Source organism: Schistocerca serialis, chromosome 5, assembly GCF_023864345.2.
Source record: "Schistocerca serialis cubense isolate TAMUIC-IGC-003099 chromosome 5, iqSchSeri2.2, whole genome shotgun sequence".
NCBI classification, from domain to species: Eukaryota; Metazoa; Arthropoda; class Insecta; order Orthoptera; family Acrididae; genus Schistocerca; species Schistocerca serialis.
In genome coordinates, this window is record NC_064642.1 from 680,719,385 (window position 1) to 680,747,370 (window position 27,986).

At 43.8% G+C, this 27,986-nt stretch overlaps 1 protein-coding gene across 1 annotated transcript in view; it reads right to left on the bottom strand.

The window, feature by feature from the left end:
- LOC126482175 (uncharacterized) overlaps positions 1-27,986 on the bottom strand; it is a 163,408-nt gene that overhangs the window by 116,780 nt on the left and 18,642 nt on the right. Inside the window, exon 2 of the mRNA XM_050106154.1 lies at positions 18,746-18,973. Coding sequence (XP_049962111.1) covers positions 18,746-18,973 — 228 coding nt within the window. The remainder of the gene's footprint in view (positions 1-18,745; positions 18,974-27,986) is intronic.

Below are 27,986 nucleotides of genomic sequence, written 5' to 3' on the forward strand. Positions count from 1 at the left end.
GTCACTTTTACATTAAGTTCGTCATTAAATTTCGAACAAGACAATCGAGTAATGATTTGAAAATATCCACTTAAACTGTATGTTAGTATTGAACTTCGTTACGTGAACAGTGACTTTCAGAGACCTCAACATAACATCATCAAAGTAATTTAGAGAAAGGAAAATACTTTTTAATTTGCAGTTATATAATTTTCAAATTAGATTTCGTATTATTGACTGAACAACTGAGCCTTTTTTACTGACATGAACAGAATTAAACACTAGAATACGTACCAAACCAAACAGCCATGTGCTCCAAGCTGTATGTAAGATAAATAAAGCACCCGCAATCTTAATTTGTGCATTTTCTTTAGATTTGGATTTTTTTCCAGTGATAGATTCTCAAACTTCCGTTAGCATATAAGGAAAAAAAGGAACGAGGACTCTGCTTGGTAACAATGTCCGGGGGCAATGAGGACACAATCGCCCTGAATTTAACTGATTATTATTTAAATAAAGTTAATTAATCAAAACACATTCAGTTGTGCTACTGGGTTAGCCGTTAATACTTTCTACCAATTAACACTCTTACTTCAGTGCTGTACGTGCGACAAAACTCGGAGCCGACGACGAATCTGTGTTGCTGGAACTGCTGCTGTTGTTGAAGACGGTAGCATCTTGTGGGGCCACGGCTAGTTACAGGAACGGGCAATCGTAATTAATACAGCTTCTTCCGCCCGTCCATTGTCCTTCCTCCTGCTACTAGTCATCTGGCCGGCGCGCGTACATGATGCCGCCGAAATGGTACTCTTTACTGCGAGAGCGTTAACACCACACTTCCGCATACCACAAGCGTTGGAACCCGTCTCTCCCGCTCTCTCCCCGAGCTCTGCTCAACAACCCGCTACCCATAGAATTTACAAGCACAAGCACTGCTATTATCATTGCTAGTCGATGCAAATAACAATTCCTTTGGCTTTTCTCAAGGCTTACAATTTTCACGGTAAAACACAGATAAATACAATGAAACGTCAACAGACTTTTATCTAAATGTGCACATACAGTGAAGCAATGTTCTTACTTACTAGAAGAAAGCATTTAAATTACAAATATTTACATACAATTCAAAAATAATTATTATCGGTAGCAGGTGCCATGCATCCTGCGTTTTCGGTGTTACAAAGTCCCCTGACACGTTTTCTGTCTACATGTGAAGGCTACTCTCGGGGACTACTGTAGCGATTTTGATATTGTTTCACTAAAAGGTAGACTGACTGTAAATAATTTTTACTGCTGCATCACACAAGTCGTCTACCTTTAGATACTTAGTTACACCCGTGCGAAGCCGAAACGTATCACTATTAATGAATAACGGTAACTTGCCGTAGCACGATACCAGGCCTATTCGGAAAGTAAGGTCCGATCGGCCACAAAATGGAAACCACAGTGAAAATCAAAAATGTTTTAGTTGCAACAGTTATCTGTACCTTTCAGCTACTTCTCTACGTAGTCGCTGCTCCGATTTAGACATTTGTCGTAGCGTTGTACCAACTTTCTAATAGCCTCGTCACAAAAGGAAGCCATCTGTGCTTCCTGCCAATTCTCTACGCTGGTCTGCAACTCTTTGTCTGCGCCAGAACGTTGTCTTCATAGTTAGCAGTTTGTGTGAGCAGAGCTGAAACTCAGGGAGAGTCAATTACGGGCTCTATTGTGGGTGATCAAACACCTCCCATCGAAGACGCTGCAGGAGCATCTTCATTCCCTCTTCAGAGTCCGGCCGAGAATTGTCATGTAGAAGGAAACGTGTGACAGGTATGTTTTGTTGGCTGCATGAATTTAGGCGAAATCTCACACCAGGCCCTGATACTTGGCGGGAGACGCTGTTCTTCTAAACGTTTTTACGTGCTCACTGTGGCCTCAGAACTGAACGCGATCCACGGGCAAACTAGAGACACTGCCCAACACATCTGTGCAAAGCTTCATCGGATTTTCACTGTCGTTTCCATTTCGCACTCCACTGGATCTTACTTTGTGGATATTCCTAGTAAATACCATACGAAATACAGCAGACGAGTTCAAATCTTCTCATGTATTAGACTGGTTCACACGTTAATAGCGCGTTTCCATAACTACAGTAAGCGCAACAGATAAACATACTAGAGGCTTTACTTATCAATAGTATATTCCTCTTCACTATTTACAGCAGTCTGCCAACGCTGGGGTAACTTTTCGATTCCGCGACTGTAGAAATCACATGGTTTTGAGGAGTGTATGTAAGCATGCCCAAGCATTCTCCTAACTTATTCAGAATACAAATGAAAATCGCGTTCGTGATTTGCGCACGGCGTATTGAATACCATTTTTTTGTGATAACTGGAATGCCAGTTCACTACACAGTAAACGTTAAGAGTAATACAGGGTGGCCAAAGTAAAAGTGACACGGAAAATATTTCATGCGCTTGAAGATAGACTACCCGACCGACATCATGTGCCCAAAGTGTGGATTAGTTGTGTTGCCTATGTTAACGTGGATGAGATATTTTCGGCGCCAGTTTTATATTGCCCATCTCTTCAGTATCAAAAAGAAAACAACTACCGAAAGTGCAGGAGGAAAATTTCTGAGCTCATTATTCGAATAAGCAAACACTTGATGACAGACCTAACAAAAAAATATTTAAAGATCAGGGTGCATTGGAGAAAGTACGTTTAGCATGTAGTAATAAGTTAGGTCCATTTAGTTTAAGGCCTGATAAATCAGCCGGTGTTCCTTGGAGAAAATATAGTAGACGTAATCGATTTAAATTTGTTACGTATTGCAAGCCAGAGACAAGTGCTGATATAAGTAAAGTAAAGGGATGGCCGGATTTAGAAAATCTTTGTAAATGTAAGAATAAACTTTTCCAAGGTGTTAATCCTTTTTATATCGGTTTGGAAACAGCTGGTGATGAACCTCCAAAGAATGATGTTGTACAGAGTGAGGTTAAATATGTTACATTTGTAGTTCGCAACAGAGTGTATATGACCTTCTGTAAAGGAAAGGTACAGTTACTTTCTAAATAAAGTTTGTTATTTACAGCTAATGTCTGCGTTGGAATTTTTTTATGGAAACTGGGACCATATCAAGCTATCCAGACGACCTTCGCCTCGCCTTCCTTGTTCCTACTACGCAGCAACGAATCGACGATTTGGCATTAACATTTTACGGAAATAAAATTAATTATTCTGCTGCTGTTATTGTGTTGGAGGAGCTTTGGTTTTATAAACCTAATTTGGAACAATTGATAGAGCAATTTAGAGAAGCGTACAGAGAATTTGAATTTATGCCAAATGGAGTAAGATGTGCGCATCGGTAGAATAAGCACAAAAGGAACGCTCGTATCGTCACGCGTCATGGATTTGATAATATATCTACACAACCGAATCACTAATACAAAGGAGACGACTGAGGAACGAATATAATACGTTACTCTCCAGCCCAACGTCTGACTACTGTGACGTCTCACCAGCGAGTCCTGCAAGCGTGTTCCTCTTCACTCTTTGTTCGACGGACGGAGGTAGCATGATGTCTTGTTCCATGGTCAAAGCATTTACAGTGCATTGTTTGCAATACGATCTTCGCAAAGATGTCTTAGTTGACAGAGGGATGACAAAGATATACTCGTAATTGCAGTAGGGCAGCGAACAATCTGATGCTGCGCAGCAAACGAGACGGTGACAGGTGCTGCGGGGTATACGGCCACCATTCAAGGTTTTCGTACGGGCAGTGGAGCAGCTCATTTGCGACTAAGCGAGAATTGGGTTGAAGTAACTGTGCCGTCACGAGCGCTGAAGGAGCTCATCAGCGACACGGGGCGTCCGCTCAGGCGGAGAGCCAATCAGCGAGCTCGTACAGGTAATGGCTGCGGTCAGCCGGCAGCCGCCCACCTGTTCATTAGCCGGCGGCGGCACGGTGCGGGACAGCCTGAATGAGGGGAGTCCCACCACTCGCGACGATAACTGCGTTGCCCGCAAGTTCGTAAGAAGGTGCCGGCCCTTGTCCAGCACTCGTACAAAACTTAACCTGCAAACACTGGACCCCTCCACTGAAACTGCCATAACAAGCTCATGATAATTTAGGTCAGGGTCTCGGTGTACACATGGTGACCAAGAGTAGCGGGAAATTTTGAAATCTGAGTTGGTAACCCTGGTCGACTGTCAACGCTGAGCAACATTTAGGAACCATCGTACGTCATTGCCACTTTATTAACGTGGATACTTGGAGTAGAGCGAGATGTGCTTTTGCCACCAACTCTTTTCAGAAAAACAACCGTGTGGAGACAGCTTACAGAGAATTTCTCCGTAACTTCTATTTAAGAAGCCACGATCACGTTCCATCAGCACATCCAGTTAACACATGAATACATAACTTTGAGGAATCAGGTTCAGCCAGTGGGGAAGAAAACTCCAGGCCGTGTGTGAAGCGTTTGAACATCAGACAATATCGACGATGATGTCGCAACAAGCCTACGTTGTACAATTCGTTGTCATACACTGTCATTACAGATTCATAGTTCAAGTGTCCGAAGAATAATGGTACAGGATTTATCAAAAATTCGTGTCACTTCGATGTGCGTGAGGTAAACGCGGAAACTATGGCGACATTGTTACCAAACGAATCAGTCAGGGCCAACTTGCTGTTATTGTGTTTTTTCCGAAGGAAAAACACCGGTACACATACACCGAAGGACGAAAACTGCACCGAGCGAGGTGGCGCAGTGATTAGCACAGTGGACTCGCATTCGGAAGGACGACGGTTCAATCTCGCGTCCGGCCATCCTGATTTAGGTTTTCCGTGATTTCCCTAAATCGCTCCAGGCATATGCCGGGATGGTTCCTTTGAAATGGCACGGCCGACTTCCTTCCCTAATCCAATGAGACCGATGTCCTCGCAGTTTGGTCTCTTCCCACAAACAACCCAACCCAACGAAAACTGTCTGTCGAAGACCAGCGTTGTGAAATGGCTCCCATTTGACACAAGAAGACGAGCGATCTGGGAGTCCAGTTTCTAACTGATCTAAGGAACCTGGTGTCTTCATCACTGGGGAACTGTATTACGCAAAGCCGGAGAAATCAAGGCGTGCAATTAAGGTGAACAATTCGGGAAACTACAACAAGGAGTGCTGCTGGTTCATGATAACGGACGTTCCCATATCGTTAATGTCGTAACGCAGAAGTTACAGAAACGCAAGTAGGAGACACTGGAGCACCCGCCCTATAGTCCTGATCTCTCGCCATGCAATTGTCACACCTTCAATTCCTGTCGGGCGACAATGTACAGAAGGCAGTGACGAACTTCTTCAAGCAGGAGAACACAGTGTTTTACCAAACGGGTGTCTTCAGCCTGATAAGTTGATGGGATGATTGCGTCTATGCTTGGGGCGATTTTGCGTGATTAGCATACCGATTCTAGGCTGTACAATGTTCGAAGGAAACTTTTTAATAGAGCCTCATACATTACCATCCATGGAATTTGCAGACCGTCCAGGCCCTCAACCCCAATGATCAGCTAATGCAGCGACATTTCTGTAAAGAAAGCTTGATAGGGTAAACGGTGACTATGCGCTTGTTACAGCCTTTGGATGCCAGATGACACCCATTTCTATCATACTGGAGATAATAAAAATTTTCGAAATTGGGCGCAAGAAAATTCTACTCAGATTCAAAAAAACCCATTGCACGGCAACAATGTTACCATGTGGTGAGAAGTACCATCATATGCGATAACGGGCCCTTATCTTTTCGAGGACGATCAAAGCCCTGCGATTGATGCCACATCGGATCGGTAGGTCGTCACCATGCTCAAAAACGTTCTTACGCAAAAACTACAGATACATATTCAAACTACTGACAACGCCTGGCTTCAACAAGTCTCATCATTGCCATAAACAAGACGAACGTGTAGCGTCGGGAAACAGCGTCATTCGATGCCGTCCATGATCAGGTGATGTACCAGCCTGCGATTTCTTCTTTTGGGGCATTCTTAAATGCCATTTGTTGGTTACGTATCGTCTTAATCTTACTTTTAACTATACGTTTCTGTTTCCGAATAGATACCTACGGACACAGGTTATCTTACTGCGGCTCCTACAGTGACTACACGCAACTAGATTTTATCCAATCTACTTTTATCAAGGAAGCTGATGTGTAATGTAATGTAACATCGAAACCGGTAGGGTAACAGAGAGCTCCAAATTTAGGGTGGAAAGTGTACTGCTGTATACTTCAAACTGGCCAACCGACGTCCCAGCCGTTTCCTTCTACAAAGGACATACCAAGAATAAATAAAAAGATTTTTAACCTACAAGAAGTCATTTTTAAGAAATAAATATACTTAATGTATTCTTAAATTATATGTTTCTTACCATTAAATAACACAAACTACTGTATTTAAAACATTTTTTTTAAACATTAAGTTATAGTGTAGTCTTCTTGTGAGGGCCTTTATTTATTTGACATGATCGCTGTGTTAAGGAATTAGTGGACTACTACCTTCGGCAACGGTTTAACATAGCAATCTTTGGAAATTAATACAATTTTCCATAATAAGACTGTGGTACAAATTTATAGATAGCGTCGTGCACCTATTGATAATTTCAGGTAATCACAAAATTTAATTGCTTGAATTTCCGGTTTCTCTGAATCATTCTGTAGATCTACGGCTTAATTTCGCATTTTAGTCTGTACGGTACGTGTACGTTGTATATTCGGATCACCTGCTGTTGCCGTTTCCCGCTTATTACCGTGTCAGAAAGGTAAATATTACAAGTTAACGAATATTTCTTCCGTCTGTCTAATGTATTTTGTCCTGTTCTGTTGTCTACATGTGACACATACTGGAAATTTAACCATCCCTGTTGCATACTTCCACAATTTATCGTGTCAAAGTGGTCTATAAAATTTTTACCTGGCAACACAAGTCTATAAATAGTTCTCACGTTATGCATGAGGGATAGGCATAAATCTATAATTAATAAAGCTATATAACTTTTTAGCTATATATTTACAGTCGTAATGCACATTGAAATATCATTGCTACAGTACATCAGTACCGCAACTCGTCGTTAGAGGACCAAAAACCCAACGCCATAACCCACTGGTACGAGGGCTGTTCGGAGAGTAAGGCCCGATCGGTCCCGAAATGAAAAGCAGAGTGAACATAAAAATTTTTTTATTCGCAACAGTTAGCCACACCTTCCAGCTACCTCTCTAAATAGTCGCCGATCCGACTTAGACATTTGTCTTGGTGTTGTACAAACTTTCAAGTAACCGCTTGCGCTTCCCACCAATTCTCTACGCTGGGCTGCCTTTCGTTGTTTGTGCCAAAATGTTGTCTCTCACCAGATCCACATTCTTGGTGGGATTGCTATGTTGTTTTAGGAATTTCTACGTGATCACTTTGCGCTCTGAACTGAAAAGAGCGACGTGAAGCGATCGACAAGCACACTAAAGACATTGCCCAACACATCTGTCCAAAGTTCCATAGGATTTTCACAGTGGTTTCCATTTTGGGCCTAATCGGACCTTACTTTCCGAATACGCCTCGTAAAATATAGTGCGGTAATTCTATCTCGACAGCAGCTGCCGAAAACGAGTTACCGCATGATAATATTCCCAAATTTTCTGTTGTTTGCGCTCCTCTACCGGTATGCTACCGTACTGAGGTACTGTAGAGAGAGAATTTCAACGTGTAGCAGAATTTGGGGTAAGTTCCTGCAAAAGAATCGAAAAATTAATTTCATCGTATCCCTATTGGCTATTCTTGGCAAGCCTAGACAGTCATACAATGGATAACCGAATAACCAATTCCATCTACTTCCTTTATCGTATTTTTATTATTCCAATGTACGTTTCGAAGTCACAGCTTTATCGGCAAGTCTTCTTATTGTTATGCAAGTATATTCATTGCAATGTCAGCACCACAAGCACTCGATTCTGTGAATGCTGTTGACCTTTTTTGTGAATGACATACCTCTGGAGCATCTCCCTTATGTTCAACGTACAGTTTTCAAAGACGTCCCTACAAGTTTCTAAGAAAAGTTAATACTGTACATAAATTTCAATTCTTTTTCATCTAAAATGCAGAAAATGCCCACTGTTAAATGTATTGACTCTTTCGTGTCAGTATGTAAAATCCAGTTAGTTAAAAAAGGTTGCTGCGGACACTACAAAAGTAATGGTCCGCTCACAGTAGAAGTGGGAACACGTTAGCGGAAGAGGGAGGGAGAGTATAGAAGGAAGGAGTATTTCCACTTTTTAAATCTGTTCAGGTTGAGTTCCTTTTTTCGAAATTAGCTCTTGGAATATGATTCAGAACCAGTTATTTGGCTTTATTGCTCTATTTCTTTCATATCTATTTTATTGTGAACTTCGAGGAAAATCGGAAGGAAATTTCATCGTCGGCAAAGTATGGCTGGTAAACAGCGGTGACATTGCTTTTTAGAATGTGTGACGTTGTGAAACAGTCTTTATATGGTAAAGTGGAGTATATTCAAACGGATCAATGCCCTTTGTACCAACTGAGTAACAGGCAAACCACTATTGTTACACCAGTCCCGTTATTTAATTGCCGGAATTGTACTCCGCTTTGTACGAGTACACGTAACGGGCACTCTTTCGATACGGCCGCTGATAATCTCAACGAATATTGCGGGCCGTGGGATTGAGTGCCGCGTGGTTACCGAGCCGATCAGGAACGCCGGGCGGCGCGCTTTTGAAATAACACGCGGCATTCTGCTGTGGCGTAATGGGGTCCGCCTGCCGCGCTCTGAATAGGCAACCCACACAACGCAACCGTCTATCGCAAAGCATACCGCAGGTAGTGCAGGCGCAAGCGGCGACGCCGGGCCAGGCGCTTTGAAAGCATAGTGGCGGCACGCTCCAGGGGAAACCGTTCCATTACAATCCCGCTGCCGCACCGCGTTCCGAAATGCCCTCGTGCGTCCCCTGCTTCCCGACGAGCGTCCGCCGAAAAACGGAGAGGACCGATCTGATCGGAAAAGTTCCTGTTTCAAGAGCAGATTAATGTGCTAATTGTGCGTGGCGTTCAACATTGAATTATTCTTGTTTAGTAGATCACGCGTGAGAAACTAGATCTGGCCTCATTATTTCGGACAAGAAATGTGAATTGATTCGCCACGTACGTGCATATGGACCACAACACATTTTCAACGGAACAATGTCTATAGATGAAAAACTGGTTATATTGAGATAAATGTACTACCCGGTCTAGGATCATACAATGGTATGACAGACAATTAATTCTATTTTATTTATGAAATGTGTTCCCAAAGATTATTTTGCATATATACATCGATATATGATAGTAAATTCTCTGCTAGACGTTGTTAGAGGAAAATCTCTGTTCATTTGGGCATTTGGTTGTGCGAGTCGGAAGTTCAAGGATGGAGAAAGAGCTATGTGCGATTTTTATTGGTTTGTATTGTGAAGTGAAATGACTGAAAATATGTGTGAGATCCTGCAGAAAGTCCATCAGATCTCAAATTGCTATTGAAGCAGTATCCCTATCGTCTTCTAGACAGTTGTAGAAAGATGAACTGCAGAAAGGAACAGAACAACGAGACAACTACATACAACAAAGAAGAACAACAAAAAAGACGAGTATTTTTTATTATTAACAAAACGGTCCCTGTCACTCGCTGTAGTGTGTCACTATCTCAGTGTGGGAACTGCTGTGAAAATGTGACCAGCCACCCAAATTACTGACTCCAAATATCATTAAGTTCAACACTGGGAAAGAAGAGGGTGTGGACGGTCACAGGGCCCGAATAAAATCCAAAGAAAAATAAGAACTATATCAAAAAAAAAAAAAAAAAAAGGCTGGAACTAATCATCATAAGTGTCTCTCCTCTACCTTTCTTCATTATACAGACAAGAGCGGCAGCGCATCTTTTAACATGGTATTCTAATTTTTTAGCCTTTAATGCACTTCCTCTCCTTAGTACCTGTTCAAAAACGTATCTTAGTTCACATTCCCGGTAACATGACGTTGTTAAAAACGTAACACAACACCGACTTTGACTTTCCTATTCTAGCCGACAGTTAAACTACCCGGTATAATGTAACTTATCTGTTTACTATAGTTGACAGTAAAACAATGGAAACACAATGAAAGTACGCACCTGTTGTTCAGTCTGTCATTAGAGCTCCGCTGCTCCGAGACATACCGACGAATTGAGGAGACAAGACAGTGAAAAGTTTGCACGAGCCCCAACCTAAGCAGCAATCAACTTTCTGGGCATTGAAAGATGATTCGAGTACAACGAAAGCGGTTCTACAGCAAAGTCCTTCCAAGAAAATGATGGGTTTTTTCTTTGACTGCGCAGGATTTGGCACGACTATTGCTTTAGTTTTTTTGTTGTTTTGTTTTTTGTTGAGGAGTAGGGATAGGACGAAATATCCAACTTAGTACACTACTCCCTCGTTAGCAAATAACAGATAGTTAGTATTTTCAGAACCTTAAGAGGATTTATTCTGCCTTTCTTCAATCCGTTCATCCGCCGCCACCCCCCTCCCCCGCATCTCCCCCCCCCCCACCCGCCACCACCCCGCGCCCATTTCCCTGCCCTACACTCACACGTACAACCCTGTCGAGTTATTCGAGAATAACCAACAATGTAGTCGGAAATATAAATTGTTACGTCTTAAGCTTCCCGATTGAACGTTTGTAAACTGATGCTACTGTATTTCTGTACGTGAGGGACATGTTGATACCAGTTGCAGCCTTACGAGAGATTATTTTTGATATTTTCATTACAGAGGAGAGCCATTACTACACGTGGAAAGAACTATCACTATGCTATGGCTACAAGGTGTGTTTAAAATTGCTGGAATTTTCCAGTGGAGATCGCAAAAGTGGAAGCCCAGAGGACGTGCTCGCGCTTAACGACTTTGAAGGTCAAATTACTGCAATATACTGAGAGACAGTTTCTATGTTCCCAGATTGACACACGGTCGCACTGCCGACTATTAACCAGGGTACGAGTATATGCAACAGGTTCCCCGATATGCGAATGGTTTGAGGACTTCCTAAGTAAATGCACTCAGTACGTTGGCGACAACGGAGGGAATTCACCAGAGAGAAGGATATCGTCGGGGGTGCCGCAGGGAAGTGTGATGGGGCCGCTCATATTCTCTGCATAGGTAAATGATCTGGCGGACCGGGTGAGCAGCAGTCTCCGGCTGTGCGCTGACGACACTGCCGAATAAGGGAAAGTGTCGTCGTTGAGTGATTGTAGGTGGATACAAGATCACTTAGGCAAAATTTTCAGTTCGTGTCATGAACGTCCACATGTAGAAAAATGTAACTTATTGCAGATGACTAGGAAAAGCAGTCTCTTAATGTTCGAATACAGCATCAGTTGAGTACTGCTTGATACGTCCATTAAATGTCTGAGAGAAAGGTGGCAACAAAAAAAAATGGAATGAGAACGTAAGGATTGTAGTACGGAAGTTGAACAGTCGATTTAGGTTCACTGGAAGAATTTTAGTAAATATAGAAAACTAGTGCCACCCACTCTTAAGTATAGCTTGAGTGTTTGGCATCCGCACCTGGTCACATTAGGGGTAGACATCGAAGCAGTTCAGAGGCTGGATATTGGATACCAGTTGGTTCGATCAACATTCGAGTATTACAGAGACACTTCGTGAATTCAAATCGGATTCCCTGGAGCGAAGACGACGTTCTTTCCACGGAACACTATTGAGACAATATAGAGATTCGCCATTTGAAACTGACTGCAGAACGATTTTATTGCCGCCAATGTACATTTCACGTAAGGACCACGAAGCTAGTATACGAGAAAATATTGTTCGTACGGAGGTATATAGACAGTCGTTTTACCCTCGCGCCATTTGCGAGTGGAACAGGAAGGGATGAGAAACGGTACCTGGTAGCCTCTGCCACGCACTACACGGTGGCTTGTGGAGGATGTATGTGGATGTAGATTACACAAACAGCTGGTCTTAGCGCAATGACTGATGAACGAGTGGCACGAGATGGACTCAGAACAACAGTGTGGTAAAAGAGTTAGCAACTGTCCTTCTAGAAGGATTATATCACGACAAGATCGTAGCATTGTTCACTTGGTTCTGACAACAAGGTGGTTGAGAAAAACTGAAGTCCAGACATAGGTTACACAGAGAACGAAATACGAACCGTGATTTACAGATCACTTAAAGCTGGGTTGAAATCTCGAGTTTCCACGTATGTCTAACGTTGACATCATGACACAGACAACAGAATCTTGCATGGTGTAGAGCCAGGTTCAATTGGGATATGAGGTGGCATTTTGTAGTGTCCAGAAATGAGCCTCGCTTCTATTTGTGGCGCTCAAATCTACCCCACCGTATCTGTAGACGACCCTATCAAAGGCTAGATGAAGCATCTATTCGTGTTAATTAGGTCACACATTATACGGATATCGATGATGAATATCAGAATGAATGAAACTTGAATCATTTAATCACGTTATGTGGTGAACACCTTGGAAAATGAAAGTCTAATCAATTAATCCCTTTATGTGATGAACGCTTAACATTTTCCTCACTATACATATACTTAGCGATTTATTAACATAATGGAGGCGGGCAAAGTTAAATAATATTCCTTGGTCCATTTCATCTTCTACATAACAGTATTTCGTGGTTCTCATATTGCCTTCAAATCTCATTAATCAGTACAGCCTTTCAAGTCTTGCTGCCTTTTCAGAGAAAGACTACCATATATAAAATTCCATCGTATATTCATTCAGGTTCCCCCTCTGATTCGGCTCATCACGGCGTGATTATGAACCTTAGACGAAATGAACAATACATCATTGCTCCGAGAGCGGACTCACCTAATGAAATACAACCTGCTCATCTGTTTCATATGTTTCGCGGCGAGCTCCGGACGGACGCGTACAGAAGCCAGCGAGTCGGTGTATCGCGGGGCTTGCAAATAATCCCATTTCGTGGCAGTCCACCTCGCAGGGAACAAATTAAATATGAAATGTCGGCCCGTGGCGCCGCGTCACGGCCGAGAGGGGCGGTGTAGCAGAATAGAAAAAGCCTCCATGGCAACCACATCTCTACCGGCACAAAAAAAAATCTAAAGAAAAATATCCGCTCTCGCAAAAGTAATAATGGGACAGGAAGCTGCTCTGGTTGGCAGGACAGTGGGAGAGAGGGAGAGGGCCTGCAGAGAGGGTGGGAAGAGGGAATGGGAGGGGGAGGTTGCCAAAGGAGGGAAAAAGGGAAGGGCAGAGGTATCGTTAGCGACTAAACGATATCCAATTAGCAGCACGATAGGTTTCCGCTGACAGGTAGTAACCAGTTCTGTGTCCCAAAATTAGTCAAATGCGCCACGAAAAATGTGGTTCCAAATGCGATCAGTGAAGTGGCTTCTTTTCGTTGTTGTCTGCTCCTTCTGGGAAAGTTTTGCTGTCCCAAAGAATTGACAGCGCGCGAAAACTGAAACTGATGTGGAAGTAAATTTCGAAAATATCGATGAGCTTCAGTTTATTCAGAGGTACACAAAAGCCAGTTCTGGTAATCAGTTGGATGAAATACGGACTTTCTAGTGGAAAACAGTAGTTGAATACCATAGTCTAACGACAACAAAACTTTGTTAATGGAAGTGTCTCATTCGTGCGGTGTTTATAGTCGCATCACTGAACAATAAAAAATTAACACTCAGTTTTCAAAAACAGATTTATTTTTGAAGTTTTGATACATATTCCACATATTATTTTAATACATAATAAAAATATAACGTTGGAAGTTTGGTGCCACTGGTTCCACAAGCTACTACGGGTGTATATCGTGACAACTATAAAAATTATACAAGTTTTGCAAAAATAATTCTGCCTTGCGCAAACACAATTCTCCTACTGACATGTTTCTACGCAGGTTCACCACTGCCAGTGGGTCTATTTTTATTTTTTTAATCGCACATGTTGATGTTCTGTCGTATGCGAATAGCTGGTATTTTCCTACAGTCTGTCATATGCAGTTTTTACGGTTGCCTTGTATCTCTGAAACCGTACTCGCAGACGTACACTATATCACTTTACGAATTATTTAACTGTTCCATTATCTTTACGTTTGATAAATAAGAAAATTGTACTTGTTCAAGGCACAATCTTTTCTCTACAAAAAATTATTCAAAAGAAATACGTGGACAAAAAGTGAACTTAAACCTCAAAACGAACGAACTTTCACTTAAAAACGACTGTTAGTGATCTAATACTATAATTTATCTCGACCAAACCTTTCGTAATTAATTTTCCACTGCGCACCTTCTACGATCACAGTACTCGACAATTCATTTCCAATGGTATTATATTTTTACAACAGGGGCTAAAACTTTCATGTAGGCGGCCGGAGATGAATCGTTTCATCTTGGCCGCATATTTTTTGTTATCTTATACAAAATTTTCACACACGATGTATTTCTGTACCTCCGTCGTAAGATCATTACAAAATTTTTTAAAAAATGTCCTAGATATGCAACACCCTCTCAGCGGTTCTGAAAATCTGACACAACATTGTCATTTTTGTTTTAATTTTTGTATAATCTGACGATGCATTCACCGAAACACGACGTATGTATATTAATGAGTATAAAAACGTTCTAGGCGCTTCAGTCTGGAACCGCGCGCCCGCTCGGCCGCATGTTCGAATCCTGCCTCGGGCATGGATGTGTGTGATGTCCTTAGGTTTAAGTAGTTCTAAGTTGTAGGGGACTGATGACCTCAGAAGTTAAGTCCCATAGTGCTCAGAGCCATTTGAACCATTTTTATAAAAAACGTCGTGATCAAGACGTATGTAGTCGCTATACTTGATTGTTCATTCTAGAACGTTTCCTAGCATCCACCCCTTCCTTCCCAAGCTGTGTGTTTATATACTTGCAGAGGACAATCTAGCTTGTCCCTCATGGGTTACACTTCTTTCTCCCCCTGTACTTCAAAACGTACCGCCTCATTTCATACATTAACAGGTTCATTTGTTGTTCGATACTATATCGTATTATTGTATTCCAAACACTTCTCGAATGCACCTTTTTCAACAATATTAGTATTTGATGATCGACCCATTTCATATCGCTCTTAGATTTTTATCTACTCTTTCAAATATATGGTCGCCAATCGCTTAATCGAACGGTAATGGGTCTTTCCGCAAGTTTATACGCCACAGTTACTTAATATATTATGTTAACTTGCTGTCTGTTTATTAGTGTCCACATTCCAATTGAGTTTTAGAAATGACAATATCTTTTCCTTGGAGTCTTACTAAATGTATTTACTTGTGATCGTCGTTTGACTGTCGCGTCATTCTCAAATAATAGCTCGCTTCGATTTCAGATGTCACATATGGGGTAGCCGTACTGCTAGATAAAATGGCAGTATTGAAATGGATTGCTCATTGGATAAAATACTACGTCTGTTCACACAGATGACCTAAATCCTGCTTTATTATGCAGGCGACACGTAATATTTAAAAAATGACAGGATAATAATGTCCTCTTCAGAGGAATAAATATACATTGACACACTTCGGAGTTAGCTATTACATGAGAATGACAAAATTTGCGTTTCAGCTTTAAATTTGTGCCTGCAAGAACTTTTGTGTCACAGTCAGTTGGGTTATCGCATATGTGATTTTTAGGGCGGCAGCCTTGTTTTGTAATATCGTGCCATGCATGCGAACGAAGTTAAACATTACTGTGAGCGTGCCACGACCGTCACGAAAACGAGTGGACGCCATGACAACAAGTAGATGGCTTCATCGATTGGTGCTCATTTTTTCCATACTGTCGCTCCTTCTATTAGTACCTAGTTATTGACCGGTAATTAATCCACCATCTTCCTTTCGTCATTCAGACCTGCATATCGTCATCTCGACTTTCGTATCATGTACTTTTCACGTCGGGCGAATATGTGCATAGTTCCCGCGTAACCGAATTGTCTCCCTTTTCATATTCTGTTAATGATCCGTTAACCCATGAACCACAAGCTTGATAATAACCTGATACCAGTGCCTATCAGTTTAATCTGTACACCACAGCACTGAAGATGATCACTATGTCATTGAAAATTGATTTTGCTATCAATAAACCATCAATATTACGGCCGACGCTGACGTTCCTTCTAATTTCACGTATATGGTCGTCGTGCACACAGCACTCCATGGAGTCGCCAATCAATAAACTTAGTTGAAGAAGCGATCCATTTCTAGGTGCAGTCTGTTACAGGCAATTCTGAGACTGAAATTTTGGATTTATTTTTGTACTCCCATCAAACCACACTCCTTAAAGTATTATTAGAAGCTAATTCAGCAATTATTATGATCTGTATACCATCATCGCAGTAAGTAGCAAGTTACAGCTTGCATCAGGAAAGGCGATATTCCTTATAGTTCTTAGATGAAAATTGGATATCACATGGTGCACATATAACTTCTATACTGCGTTTGGAAATTCCCGTTACAAACGCCTAGAACTTGTGCAGTGGAGTAGTTATACAATATTTCGAATGGGCACACGTGTTCAGAAACGGGAAAACATGATTGCTCGGTAGGTATGCAACAGGGCAGTCATAGTAGGGGGTGCTTACGTCAGATCAGCTGATGTCATTTGACGTCCATCCTACCTGTGTGACCTGGTTCGAGTCTCATTCACGTAACTGTGAGCGTTAAAGCAACATGATTGCTTACGCGTTTACAGAGGACACCAACGCGATCCTTTTGAATGGTGAATCTCACAGTAATGGAAAAGCTGCTTGTTACCTTTATCAAGATCGTTCTCCACAACGTCCGAAACCATCGCATACCCTTTTTGCCACAATTACGCAACGGCTTCGAGAAAGGTTGCCTTTACCCCTCCACCGTCAGCAGTCGTGATTGTGATCATCCAAGGAGACGCAGCACAGCCGAATTACTGCATCATGTAGAAGAGAACCCGTCAGCGAGAAAACGAGCAATTTCTTTGGCTATTAATGAGCTGAACTTCGAAGCAAATGATGTACTGCGTCACACCTAATCAATTAGTTGTAGAAGCAATCGCGTTACCAGCATGTTTTCAAGTGGTTTTAGTACGGAAACGGTACGTCTCCAGCCAGCCTCTGTGGCCTGGCGGTTCTAGGCGCTTCAGTCCCGAACCGCACTGCTGCTGCGGTCGCAGGTTCGAATCCTGCCTCGGCCATGAATGTGCGTGATGTCCTTAGGTTAGTTAGGTTTAAGTACACTACTGGCCATTAAAATTGCTACACCACGAAGATGACGTGCTAGAAACGCGAAATTTAACCGACAGGGAGAAGAGCGCCTGCGATGGTGTATCCAACGGCGAAACTGGGTGCACGAATGGCAAAACGCCATTTTTTTCGGATGAATCCAGATTCTGTTTACATCAGCATGATGGTCGCATCCGTGTTTGGCGACATCGCGGTGAACGCACATTGGATTCGTGTATTCGTCACCCGGCGTGATGGTATGGGGTGCCATTGGTTACACGCCTCGGTCACCCCTTGTTCACATTGACGGCACTTTGAACGGTGGACGTTAAATTTCAGATGTGTTACAACCCCGTGGCTCTACCCTTCATTCGACCCCTGCGAAACCCTACATTTCAGGAGGATAATGTACGACCGCATGTTGCAGGTCCATTACGGGCCATTCTGATACAGAAAATTTTCGACTGTTGCCCTGGTCAGCACATTCTCCAGATGTCTCACGAATTGAAAACGTCTGGTCAATGGTGGCCGAGCAACTGGCTCGTCACAATACGCCAGTCACTGCTCTTGGTGAACTGTGGTATCGTGTTGAAGCTGCATGGGCAGCTGTACCTGTACACGCCATCCAAGCTCTGTTTGACTAAATGCCCAGGCATATCAAGGCCGTTATTACGGCCAGAGGTGGTTGTTCTGGGTACTGATTTCTTAGGATCTATGCACCCAATTTGCGTGAAAATGTAATCACATGTTAGTTCTAGTATAATATATTCGTCCAATCAATACCCATTTATCATCTGCATTTTTTCTTAGTGTAGCAATATTAACTGCCAGTAGTGTAGTTCTAAGTCTAGGGGACTGATGACCTCAGATGTAAACTCACATAGTGCTTAGAGCCATTTTAAACAATTTTTGGTACGTCTCCGGACGTGGGTTCAAATGCAAAATACTATCCACACAGTCCCCCCCACCCTTTTACATGTCCTACAAGTTTGTAATGCGAATTTGTGAACACCCTGTATAGTCTGTTTTCATGAAATATTGTTGAGGTGGCACCTCGTCAAGCATTTCATTGGACTATTCCTTGTGAAAAAAAAAAAAAAAAAAAAAAAAAAGCAATTTTACCCTCTCACTCCAAAAAGTAGTGCGCTCTCGTGTGTGTGTGTGTGTGTGTGTGTGTGTGTGTGTGTGTGTGTGTGTGAGTGTGTGTGTGTATGAATGTGTGTGTACTCGCATGTGAAAAGAACACACAATCCGGCAAATGGAAATGAATTACTGCAGATGGTGAACCGATGTTGGAACTAGGCGCCACTATTAGTCGGCCAGCGGCAGTGCGGCGCGGTCTGGCAAAACCGGAGGGAGGAAGATGTTATCGACACTTGAAGCCGCTCCGATCTAACGCGCGGATATCGCGCACATAAATACTGGTAACGGAAATTGGTCGCAATTTGCTAAAAAGTGCGGGAATGAAGGGCCGGTCCGGGCGCTATCTGCACGCGCGCCACTCAATCCATTTGTGCGGCGGCGGTGGGTGGCTGGGGGCGGCGCGCTGGCAGCTGATTTCGCATCCCGCGGCGCCGGATGGTGGCGGCGGCTCGTCATATCCTGGAGGCGCACCTGCAGCCGGGCCCTCCCCCGCAAACCTCTGGCACTCGGACGTGACCTCCCACGGCGGCAGATGAAAACGCTTGGAAACACCCAGCTTTCGCGAATTTCTCCTTTCTCTTCGCCTTGAAAAAAGATAGTTACCTTTGTACACGACATAATTCCTGTACGCAGCGTCAGACACTGATTTCAATCTCAGGATATTCTTGTCAGACAGGAAAAATCATATACTTGGAAAACTTAAAAATAAAAAAAATAAAAAATGACTCTGGGCACTATCGGACTTAACTGCTGAGGTCATCAGTCCCCTAGAACTTAGAACTACTTAAACCTAACTAACCTAAGGACATCACACACACCCATACCCGAGGCAGGATTCGAACCTGCGACCGTAGCAGTCGCGCGGTCCCAGGCTGTAGCGCCTAGAACCGCTCGGCCACTCCGGCCGGCTTAAAAATAAAATTCGTGTGCTGTGTGTATTGCATTTTTATCGTGCTACTTTACATTTCGAAGCCAGGCCTTTGTGTTGTCTTACAAAAAATGGTTCAAATGGCTCTGAGGACTATGGAACTTAACATCTGAGGTCATCAGTCCCTTAGAACTTAGAACTACTTAAACCTAACTAACCTGTCATCACAAACATCCATACATGAGGCAGGATTCGAACCTGCGACCGTAACAGTTGCGCGGTTCCGGACTGAAGCGCGGAGAAACGCTCGGCCACCGCGGTCGGCTAGTTGTCTTACAATTATCAACATTACTGTCTGTAATTTTGCTGTCAATGTGTTGGCAACTCGTTTCGACTGTACACTTCGTCATCATCAAGCCCTCTAAATATACAGTGGTTGAATTTTCACGAAAGATATAATGTAGGAAGTCCCACATGAAAACAACCGGTATTGGCACTGCTCTTCTAGTAAGCATCCGCACATAGTGCAGACGGCAGCTGTGGCAGAGCGGTTCTAGGCGCTTCAGTCCGGAACCGCGCTGGTGCTACTGTCGCAGGTTGGAATCCTGATTCGGGCTTGGATGTATGTGATGTCGTTAGGTTAGTTAAGATTAAGTAGTTCTAAGTCTAGGGGACTGATGACGTCAGATGTTAAGTCCCATGGTGCTTAGAGCCACTTGAACCATTTTTTCGCACATGATGAGACATTAAACATAAGTCAGTGTAATGAAATTATAGCTGACGGTGGTGTTGAAAATTGTAGTACTGCTGTCGGCTGTGGTCCTCTCCTCCTACTTCACAAGGACGGATATGCCTTGAATGCGAAATCACCACTCCAGAAACGTGTAGCTCTGAATTTTGTTGATACTTTCTCAAAACAAATTTGCAAAGGAGCATGTTTCAGGTACAGCATTTGATCAAAAGTTCAAAATGGCTGTGAACACTATGGGACTTAATATCTGAGGTCATCAGTCACCTAGAACTTAGAACTACTTGAACCTAACTAAACCAAGGACATCACACAGATCCATGTCCGAGGCAGGATTCGAACCTGCGACCGTAGCAGTCGCGCGGTTCCAGGCTGAAGCGCCTAGAACCGCTCACCCAAACCGTCCGGCAATGTGATCAAAAGTAACCGGACACGCACTAATGGACATTTATGTGCTGTCTGTCCACCTTTCGCCTTTCTGACGTCTTGAACTCTGCTGAGGACACTTCCAGTGACGTGTCTGTGGTGTGGTGCCCACTCGTCTAATAGAGGGTGCCTAGGAAACTTGCTTTCTCGGATCGCAAGACAACAATTCAAGCAAATCGCATTAATACATTTTTAGTATAGTAAGATAAATGACAGTACTTTGTGAAATCTACAATGGGATGTCGCAAGCAAAGGGTGACATGAAACATAAGCAATTCTTAGTACAAGTGAAACAATAATGTCCGTAAGTCACTGCAGCAGCGTTCGTAGAACGGATCGTCTTCGACTGAACCAGGGCCCTGCGGCGCGGAGCTTAGCATCTCTTCGTGTCGATGGCGCTACCGTATCTTTGTAGCCCTAGAGAGGGGTCAGTCATCGTAATATTGGCTGACGTCTTCTCAAAGCCCTCTCTGCTGTAACGTTCCTGGTCAACGTGCCGGCCCTTGACATTACGCCGGAACAGTGTCTGAATGCCTGTTGAGGAACTGCAGCTGTTCTTCCTCACGATCCAAAACGAGAGACAGTAGTGATGCTGGAGTCTGAGCTCTGGAGGGAAGACGACTTTCCAATTCATCCAAAATATGTTCCGTTGGGTTCAGGTTACAAATCTGGGCACTCTAGTCCAATTCAAGAATGTTTATTGTCCACAAACCACTGTTTTACAGACGCTGCTTCATGACTGGGGCATTGTCATGCCAATAAAAACAGTCATTGTCTTCGAAATGTTCCTGTACCGCACTCAGACAACAATAAAGCAAAATGTGTTCATATCCAACCACATGCATTGTTTTCTTAATCACAGTAAGGGGTTTATGCTCTAACCGAGAAAAAAATATCCCTACCATGACACTTCATGTTCTTAAGATTATCGTCAAAGGTTCAATCTGGTTACTATGAATACAATATTTCACTGTCAGGACTGATTACTTTATTAATTCTCTGCAGCCACTACGCACTATGGTAAGTAACATGCTCCAGGTATTCACCAGACCAAAGCCATTTCATCGCACTGTAATTCATCACTCAACATCACTCGTTTCCGGCTATCCGCTGTTCAGTAGGGCCGCTCCATACACCATCTCAGAAGTCACTCGGGATAGACTAAAGCAATGTGCGACTTGAGGATCTACTCGACTATTGCCCTCCCTTCTTTTTAAGCGCAGTGATCGTGCTAGGTGGGCTGCTGGTACCTCTTTGGATCTAACGAGTCACACTGCTGATTTCGTAAGAAAAGCTACCATCCCCCACAATGGTCCCTGTTCACCAATACATGACGTCTTACCTGTCCTAGTTTTAAGGGTGGTTGTTCTGTAGTGTCCTGCGATCGGCAGGAAAGAACTAACGATCAAGTTTGAACAAATTTTATTTAACTAAACCGCCTTCTTGGCTTGCTCTAATTTTGAAACTCAAGAACAACAAGAAACACAATAATTCTTGTGGGGGCAAAAGCCAGATAAAAGTTACAAGACGATGAAACGAAGTAGTCTGGTCACCTTGATTTAGATTTTCCGTGATTTCCCTAAATCGCTCAAGGGAAATGACGGGATGGTCCCTTTGAAAGGGCATGACCAACTTCCTTCCCCATCCTTCCCTAAACCGATGAGACCGATGACCTCGCTGTTTGGTCTCCTCCCCCGTATAACCCTTACGCGGTTGGAAAGAAATAATAACAACAAAAATACTACACTACACAATTCCAAAGTGACGTTACGCCCAACAAGATTCAAATTTCTACAGAAGACTACGGCGAGTGTCTACAGGGCTAGAGCTGGCGTAGGTATGGCTGGAGCTGTCCTAGCTGTAGGTACATCCGACCAGTCTGACTCTGCTAGCGTGCTTACAACACCGATTCTGTGGAGTGCTACCTTTAGTAACGTTAGTTCCAATTGGTGGATCTCTGTCACTTGGCTTTTCACGAAGTATTGCCTTGTTTATACGGATAGCCTGTTGATGTTTACATTCACTGGCGATGTTTTGATACGAGCCCTTGAAGGGAGGTCGGCAGCCCACCTTGCTTGTCTGTCGTGCGGGCCCTCTAACTGATAAGGGGCCGCTGCGACATGTTCCTTCACATTTCCTCTTCGCAGTCACACCACCAACCAGTTTAGAATGTGTGAAACGTCCGTAATGGATCTGTTACTGAGATAATATGCTATGGCATGTTCAATATCATGGAGCTCTCTTGACGGACTGCCCTGTTGTTACTGCTTCTCTTCTGACAACACAACACTCCATGCCTCCGTTTATGCTGGTAGGTCCACTTCTCATGGTATCTAATGGTCAATTTTAATAAATAATCAGTCCTGATCGCAAAATATTTTATTCGTGGTAGCCAGTTCCAAACATTGTGGTCATCTCTGGACTGTGAAGTATCTGCCTTAGCTTGCTGTGGGGACAGTGAGTGGAGCTAAACACATGCCAAAATCTGTAGTCGTCGACAGCTCGCAGAAGCAGCAAACGGCAAGGCTCACCGAGGAGTCAAGCAGTATATTGCTCCCTCCTACGTACATCTCGCGAAGAGACCATAACATCAGAGAGATTAGAGCCCACACAGAGGCATACAGACAATCTTTCTTTCCACGAACAATACGAGACTGGAATAGAAGGGAGAACCGATAGGGGTACTCGAAGTACCCTCCGCCATACACCGTCAGGTGGCTTGCGGAGTATGGATGTAGATATAAAGCCATGAGTACCACTGTAGATGTTAATCTAAAGAATAAACGTTGAAACCGAATGAAAATTCCACCACTTGCTGGATTCGCACGACTGGTGTACGTGGTAATGCCGCTATTGTTGAAAAACACGGGCGGGCGACCTTCTACTTGGGTCTCTCAGCGCTGAAGTGGGTCGGACGGGGCAGCACGTCGGCGCAAAGCTGAAGCGTGTTGGGCTGGCCTACACGGAGGGCACGCCACGCTGCGCCGCATCTTGCCTGCTGTACCTGGGAAAGCAAATTCTGCACGGGAGGCGGATGTGCCAGCGTCGAGGCTGGAGCCGTAATTAAATTGTGCCGGCTGTGATGTAGCAGAGCCGGCAGGCTTACGGCGCCGCTGCAACTGCATCAAACACCGCCTACCTGCACACACAGCAGCTGCCTCCGCACCTGTGTCTACAAACGACAAGGAAGACCGTCACGCATATTAGTATTTGGCGGTTATACTGGGAAGTGATTCGAAATGGGACTGTCACTCATGGAAAATTAATATACGGGGAAGGCGAATGAAAGACTTTAGTTAGTTGCGCAAGATGACCAGTATTTAAATAAACCGTAAGCCTGTCAGGGGGTCACAAAAATTTGAGTGCTCTCCTAAACAATGAATGGAAAAACTTATAACTACTAAATGAGATACGAATCACAATTACTTTCATTTATGAAACTTCCTGGCAGATTAAAACTGTGTGCCGGACCGAGACTCGAACTCGGGACCTATTGCCTTTGGCGGGCAAGTGCTCCACCACCTGAGCTACCCAAGCACGACTCACGCCCCGTCCACACAGCTTGGTAGAGCACTTGCCCGCGAAAGGAAAAGGTCCAGAGTTCGAGTCTCGGTCCGGCACACAGTTTTAATCTGCCAGGAAGTTTCATATCAGCGCACACTCCGCTGCAGAATCAAAATCTCATTCTGGACTTCCATTTATTCTGATAAGATTATTGACCCTACAGCTCGTGGTCTTGCGGTAGCGTTCTCGCTTCCCGCACACGGGGTCCCAGGTTCGATTCCCGGCGGAGTCATGGATTTTTCCTGCCTCGAGATGACTGGGTGTTGTTGCGTCGTCTTCATCATCATCATTCATCCCCATTACGGTCGGAGGAAAGCAATGGCAAACCACGTCCACTAGGACCTTCCCTAGTACACCGGTGTGGGTCTCCCACATCGTCCCCTACGCTCCTCGGAGTATGGGACCTCATCATTGACAAAACAAATGAGTAACAGCAGTAACATTAATATCATGAGACGTTGGCATATCTGACGTGGCATTTGGGGGAAAATACTAAAATCACACAGGGAAAAATACTAAAATCACACAGGGAAAAATACTAAAATCACACCGGTGAATTAATCGCAGTCGGAAAGTGCCCAGTGACTGTCATGATGTTAATTGAAAACGCATAGTATTACAGGAGGGAATACATCACACCAGTCTTTGGTGTTGAAAGCAGATTGTTTTGAGATGCCAGTCTTCAAAATGAAACTTGAAGTGACCGAAGTGTTATAAACCGACTTTCTTTTCTTGCGGTCTCACATAGTGTTGTAGGTGGAGGCTTAAATGGCTGCAAAATCAGTCATTGGCGGCACCGACGACCCTCGCCAACGGCCAAGTACAAATCAAGCCGTATTACTGACAGTTCTGACTGCTGCAGGCCGTAGCTCTGAGTGGCCCGGCGTTGTAGTTGAAGATGAAGTTCAAGATGAAGTTCCAACTGGAGTGAAATGTGCTGGAATGTTTGCAAGTAAACCTCGCACTGCCACCTTTTGCGTTTCTTACTGAATTCAGATTGGCTGGATTCCAGATCTTCTGAGCTGCAACCGATAAAAATACTCCTTGGAACAGCGTAGCCCCCTTCCCTCGTCTCTCCCCTATTTGGTTAACCAATAACATTCGTGATACCATCTTATACAGAGATAAATCGTTTCACTCTGTGACCAATGAAGTGATTCATTAGCACAGCAGAAATTCTCTTTATGTATATATTAATTCACCGGTGTGATTTTAGTATATGTATATAATTTTTTTTATTTTATATATATATATATATATATATATATATATATATATAAATTTTTTTTTTTTTTTTTTTTTTTTTTTTTTTTTTTTTTTTTTTTTGCAGAGTCAACACAACATGTATAGTGGTGTCTCCTGTTTTCAAGGGCCCAAAACTATGGGTCCCCATTCCTTTCTCGAGATGTTTGTCTATGGAGTCCAGTGTTTTCTGGACAAAAACTCAGCTTTCTACTTTTTTGCACAATAGTGTGTTCTGCTAAACTGTGTTCCTTCTCACTCCACTTCCTGGTTGTAAAATGTTTCAGCCAGGGAAATACAACACATTAGTTTCTATCTGTGTTTGTTCATGAAGCTAGGCGCCTCAGGGTAGCGTCACGAAGAACTTGGGATATTGACTCTCACTTCTCCCTTTGGAGGTCTTCTTCGAAATAGCTTGTCATGTGGATTAAAATCATGTGTTGATTTTTATCCACATGACAACATGGCGTGGGGTCCAGCGTAAAATGAACACTTTTCATAGCAAAAGATGTTTTAAGACCTGTAGGTGACAGCAAAGTCTGACGAAACAGCTTGTTCTAAATGAAGAATTATTTATGCAATCTTGGCTGTTGAATGTTTTTAGTAACAGTGAAACACAAAGGCTCGGAGACTTTCAGTGGGAATCCTTGGAAGAAACACTACCTAGTTCTCGTAAAGCCATGATGGATTGGTTTAAAGAACCTGTATTCCTACCATAGTAAGCGACCACTGTGTTTCCGCCAACATACATCTCACATAGGGACGTGACAAAGGCATATGCAGTGTGTAATTGATGGCGAAAACCCATGCACGTTCAATAAATAATGGGAACCATTGAAAAGGAACAATATGCACTCCAAAGCACAATTAATGAGAGACTGTCGTACCCTCAGTACTTCAGCGGCTCTCAGTGTCCCTAAACAGCGATTGTTCCCCGACGCAGAATTGTTGCCATATCGGACTCAGACCGTTAGAGGAAGATCTTATTTAGCGGAATCCGAGGCAGCTTGCGACGGCCGGCCAAACCGCATTAGCCGCGTACTAAATATAGACGGCGGTTGCTGCGGCGGCACCGGCAGGTTTAGAGGGCGCAGGCCCTCAGAAGCGGCCGCCCACTACTTTAATCAAGGCCCGGCGCCGCCCACGCGCAGCCCCACCCTCCGGCCGATGCCGCTCATCTCTTGAAGGTATGCCGCCGTACTTCCTGTGAAACCGTCCAGCAGTCGCTGCCGACACGGAGCAGACACCATTCTATACATAGTGTTCAGGCAGACGCAGATTGCATTCGTCACCGTGAGGCTGAGAGGCAATTAATTCCCCTACGTCTTGTGTCAATACCTCCCACTGCCATTACATGAAGAATCATACATGATATTATGCATAAAAGAGAAACGGCAGAACACAAAGATACGATCTTTCTACACTGTTTGTCACATACAACGCAACACCGAGAAGGACAAGTGATATTGATTTGGGAGGTAACACGTTGTACAAAGATCACATAACTGAAAATACATATCCATGTGAAGTGAGGCAGATGATGATATCAGTGTAGAGTGTTGTCGCCATTGCTAGCTTTAACCGCTGCTACACGCCTCGGCATTGAATCAAAAAGGCTCTGGATGTGTTGCTGGGGCACAGCAGTCCATGCTGCTGCCACATATAGCCAAATGTGATTTCGTGTATCAGCAGGTAGTGTATCCCGGGCCAGTCGTCCCGCAATCATCGACCAGATGTTTTCGATGGGTGAAAGATCGGGAGATCAGGGACGCCAAGGCAGCAATGAAATCCGGTAGGCGACGCAGAAGTCTTGAACTTTGCGTGCCACAGGTGGTCGAGCAATATCCTGTTGAAATGTGGCCGTCGGAAAGTTCCGACGATACGGGAGAACAACAGGGATTAAACGCTGGTTGGTTAGTGTACCGGAAATGCGTACTACGTATGGTGTGGGAGTGGAATCCAATATCACCCCAAATCATAACAGCAGGTGCAGTACCAGTGTGGCGATGCATAAGCCAACAGATCAGTAGTCTCTTACTACGATATCTCCAGACTCTAAACCCAACCATCGTAGTGGTGCAGGGAGAATCGGGATTCGTCGCTCCCATTCGGTTGTCCACGTCCATCATTCATGGCGCAAAAGGCTGTATCATTGACTCAGTAGCAAAGCAGCGATGGACGCCTTGAGAACACTCCACTCTGCTGCAAACGAAGTCGAATGCTACGCACGGATACTGCTTGTTGAGCAAGTTACCGAGTTGGCTGCGATATGGTTCGTGATGTGGCAAAGAAATCCATCACTGCCATGAGCGCAATATGCCTGTTATCACTAGTGGTGCAACAAGGCGGGTGAATTCGGTCCCGTCGGTCCGTCGTTACCTCATGCACACCGCGATTACAGGTCCGCATCACAGTTGCTTGGTTCTGTCCAACACGATTTCTCTGAAGGTTAATCCGCAATATCTATAGGCAACTACTCTTCCTCGGTCGAACTCCGAAACGTCCTCGAAAGACGTTCGGTGTCTTCTACGAGGTATACTGAAATCTCCTAAGCACGGAAGAACAATTCCAGTACGTCCACACGGCCTTCTGTTAACTCGTTATACAGAGCTTGCAGATAGTGTTACTGGCGCCCATGATGTGCACCTGCGCTGAAATGCTGATCAAGTGCATCTCCCACTGCCGCAAATGCATTCTGCAAATTTCACCTGATCCGGATGCTTCCTTCGGGATGATACATTTCGGGTGA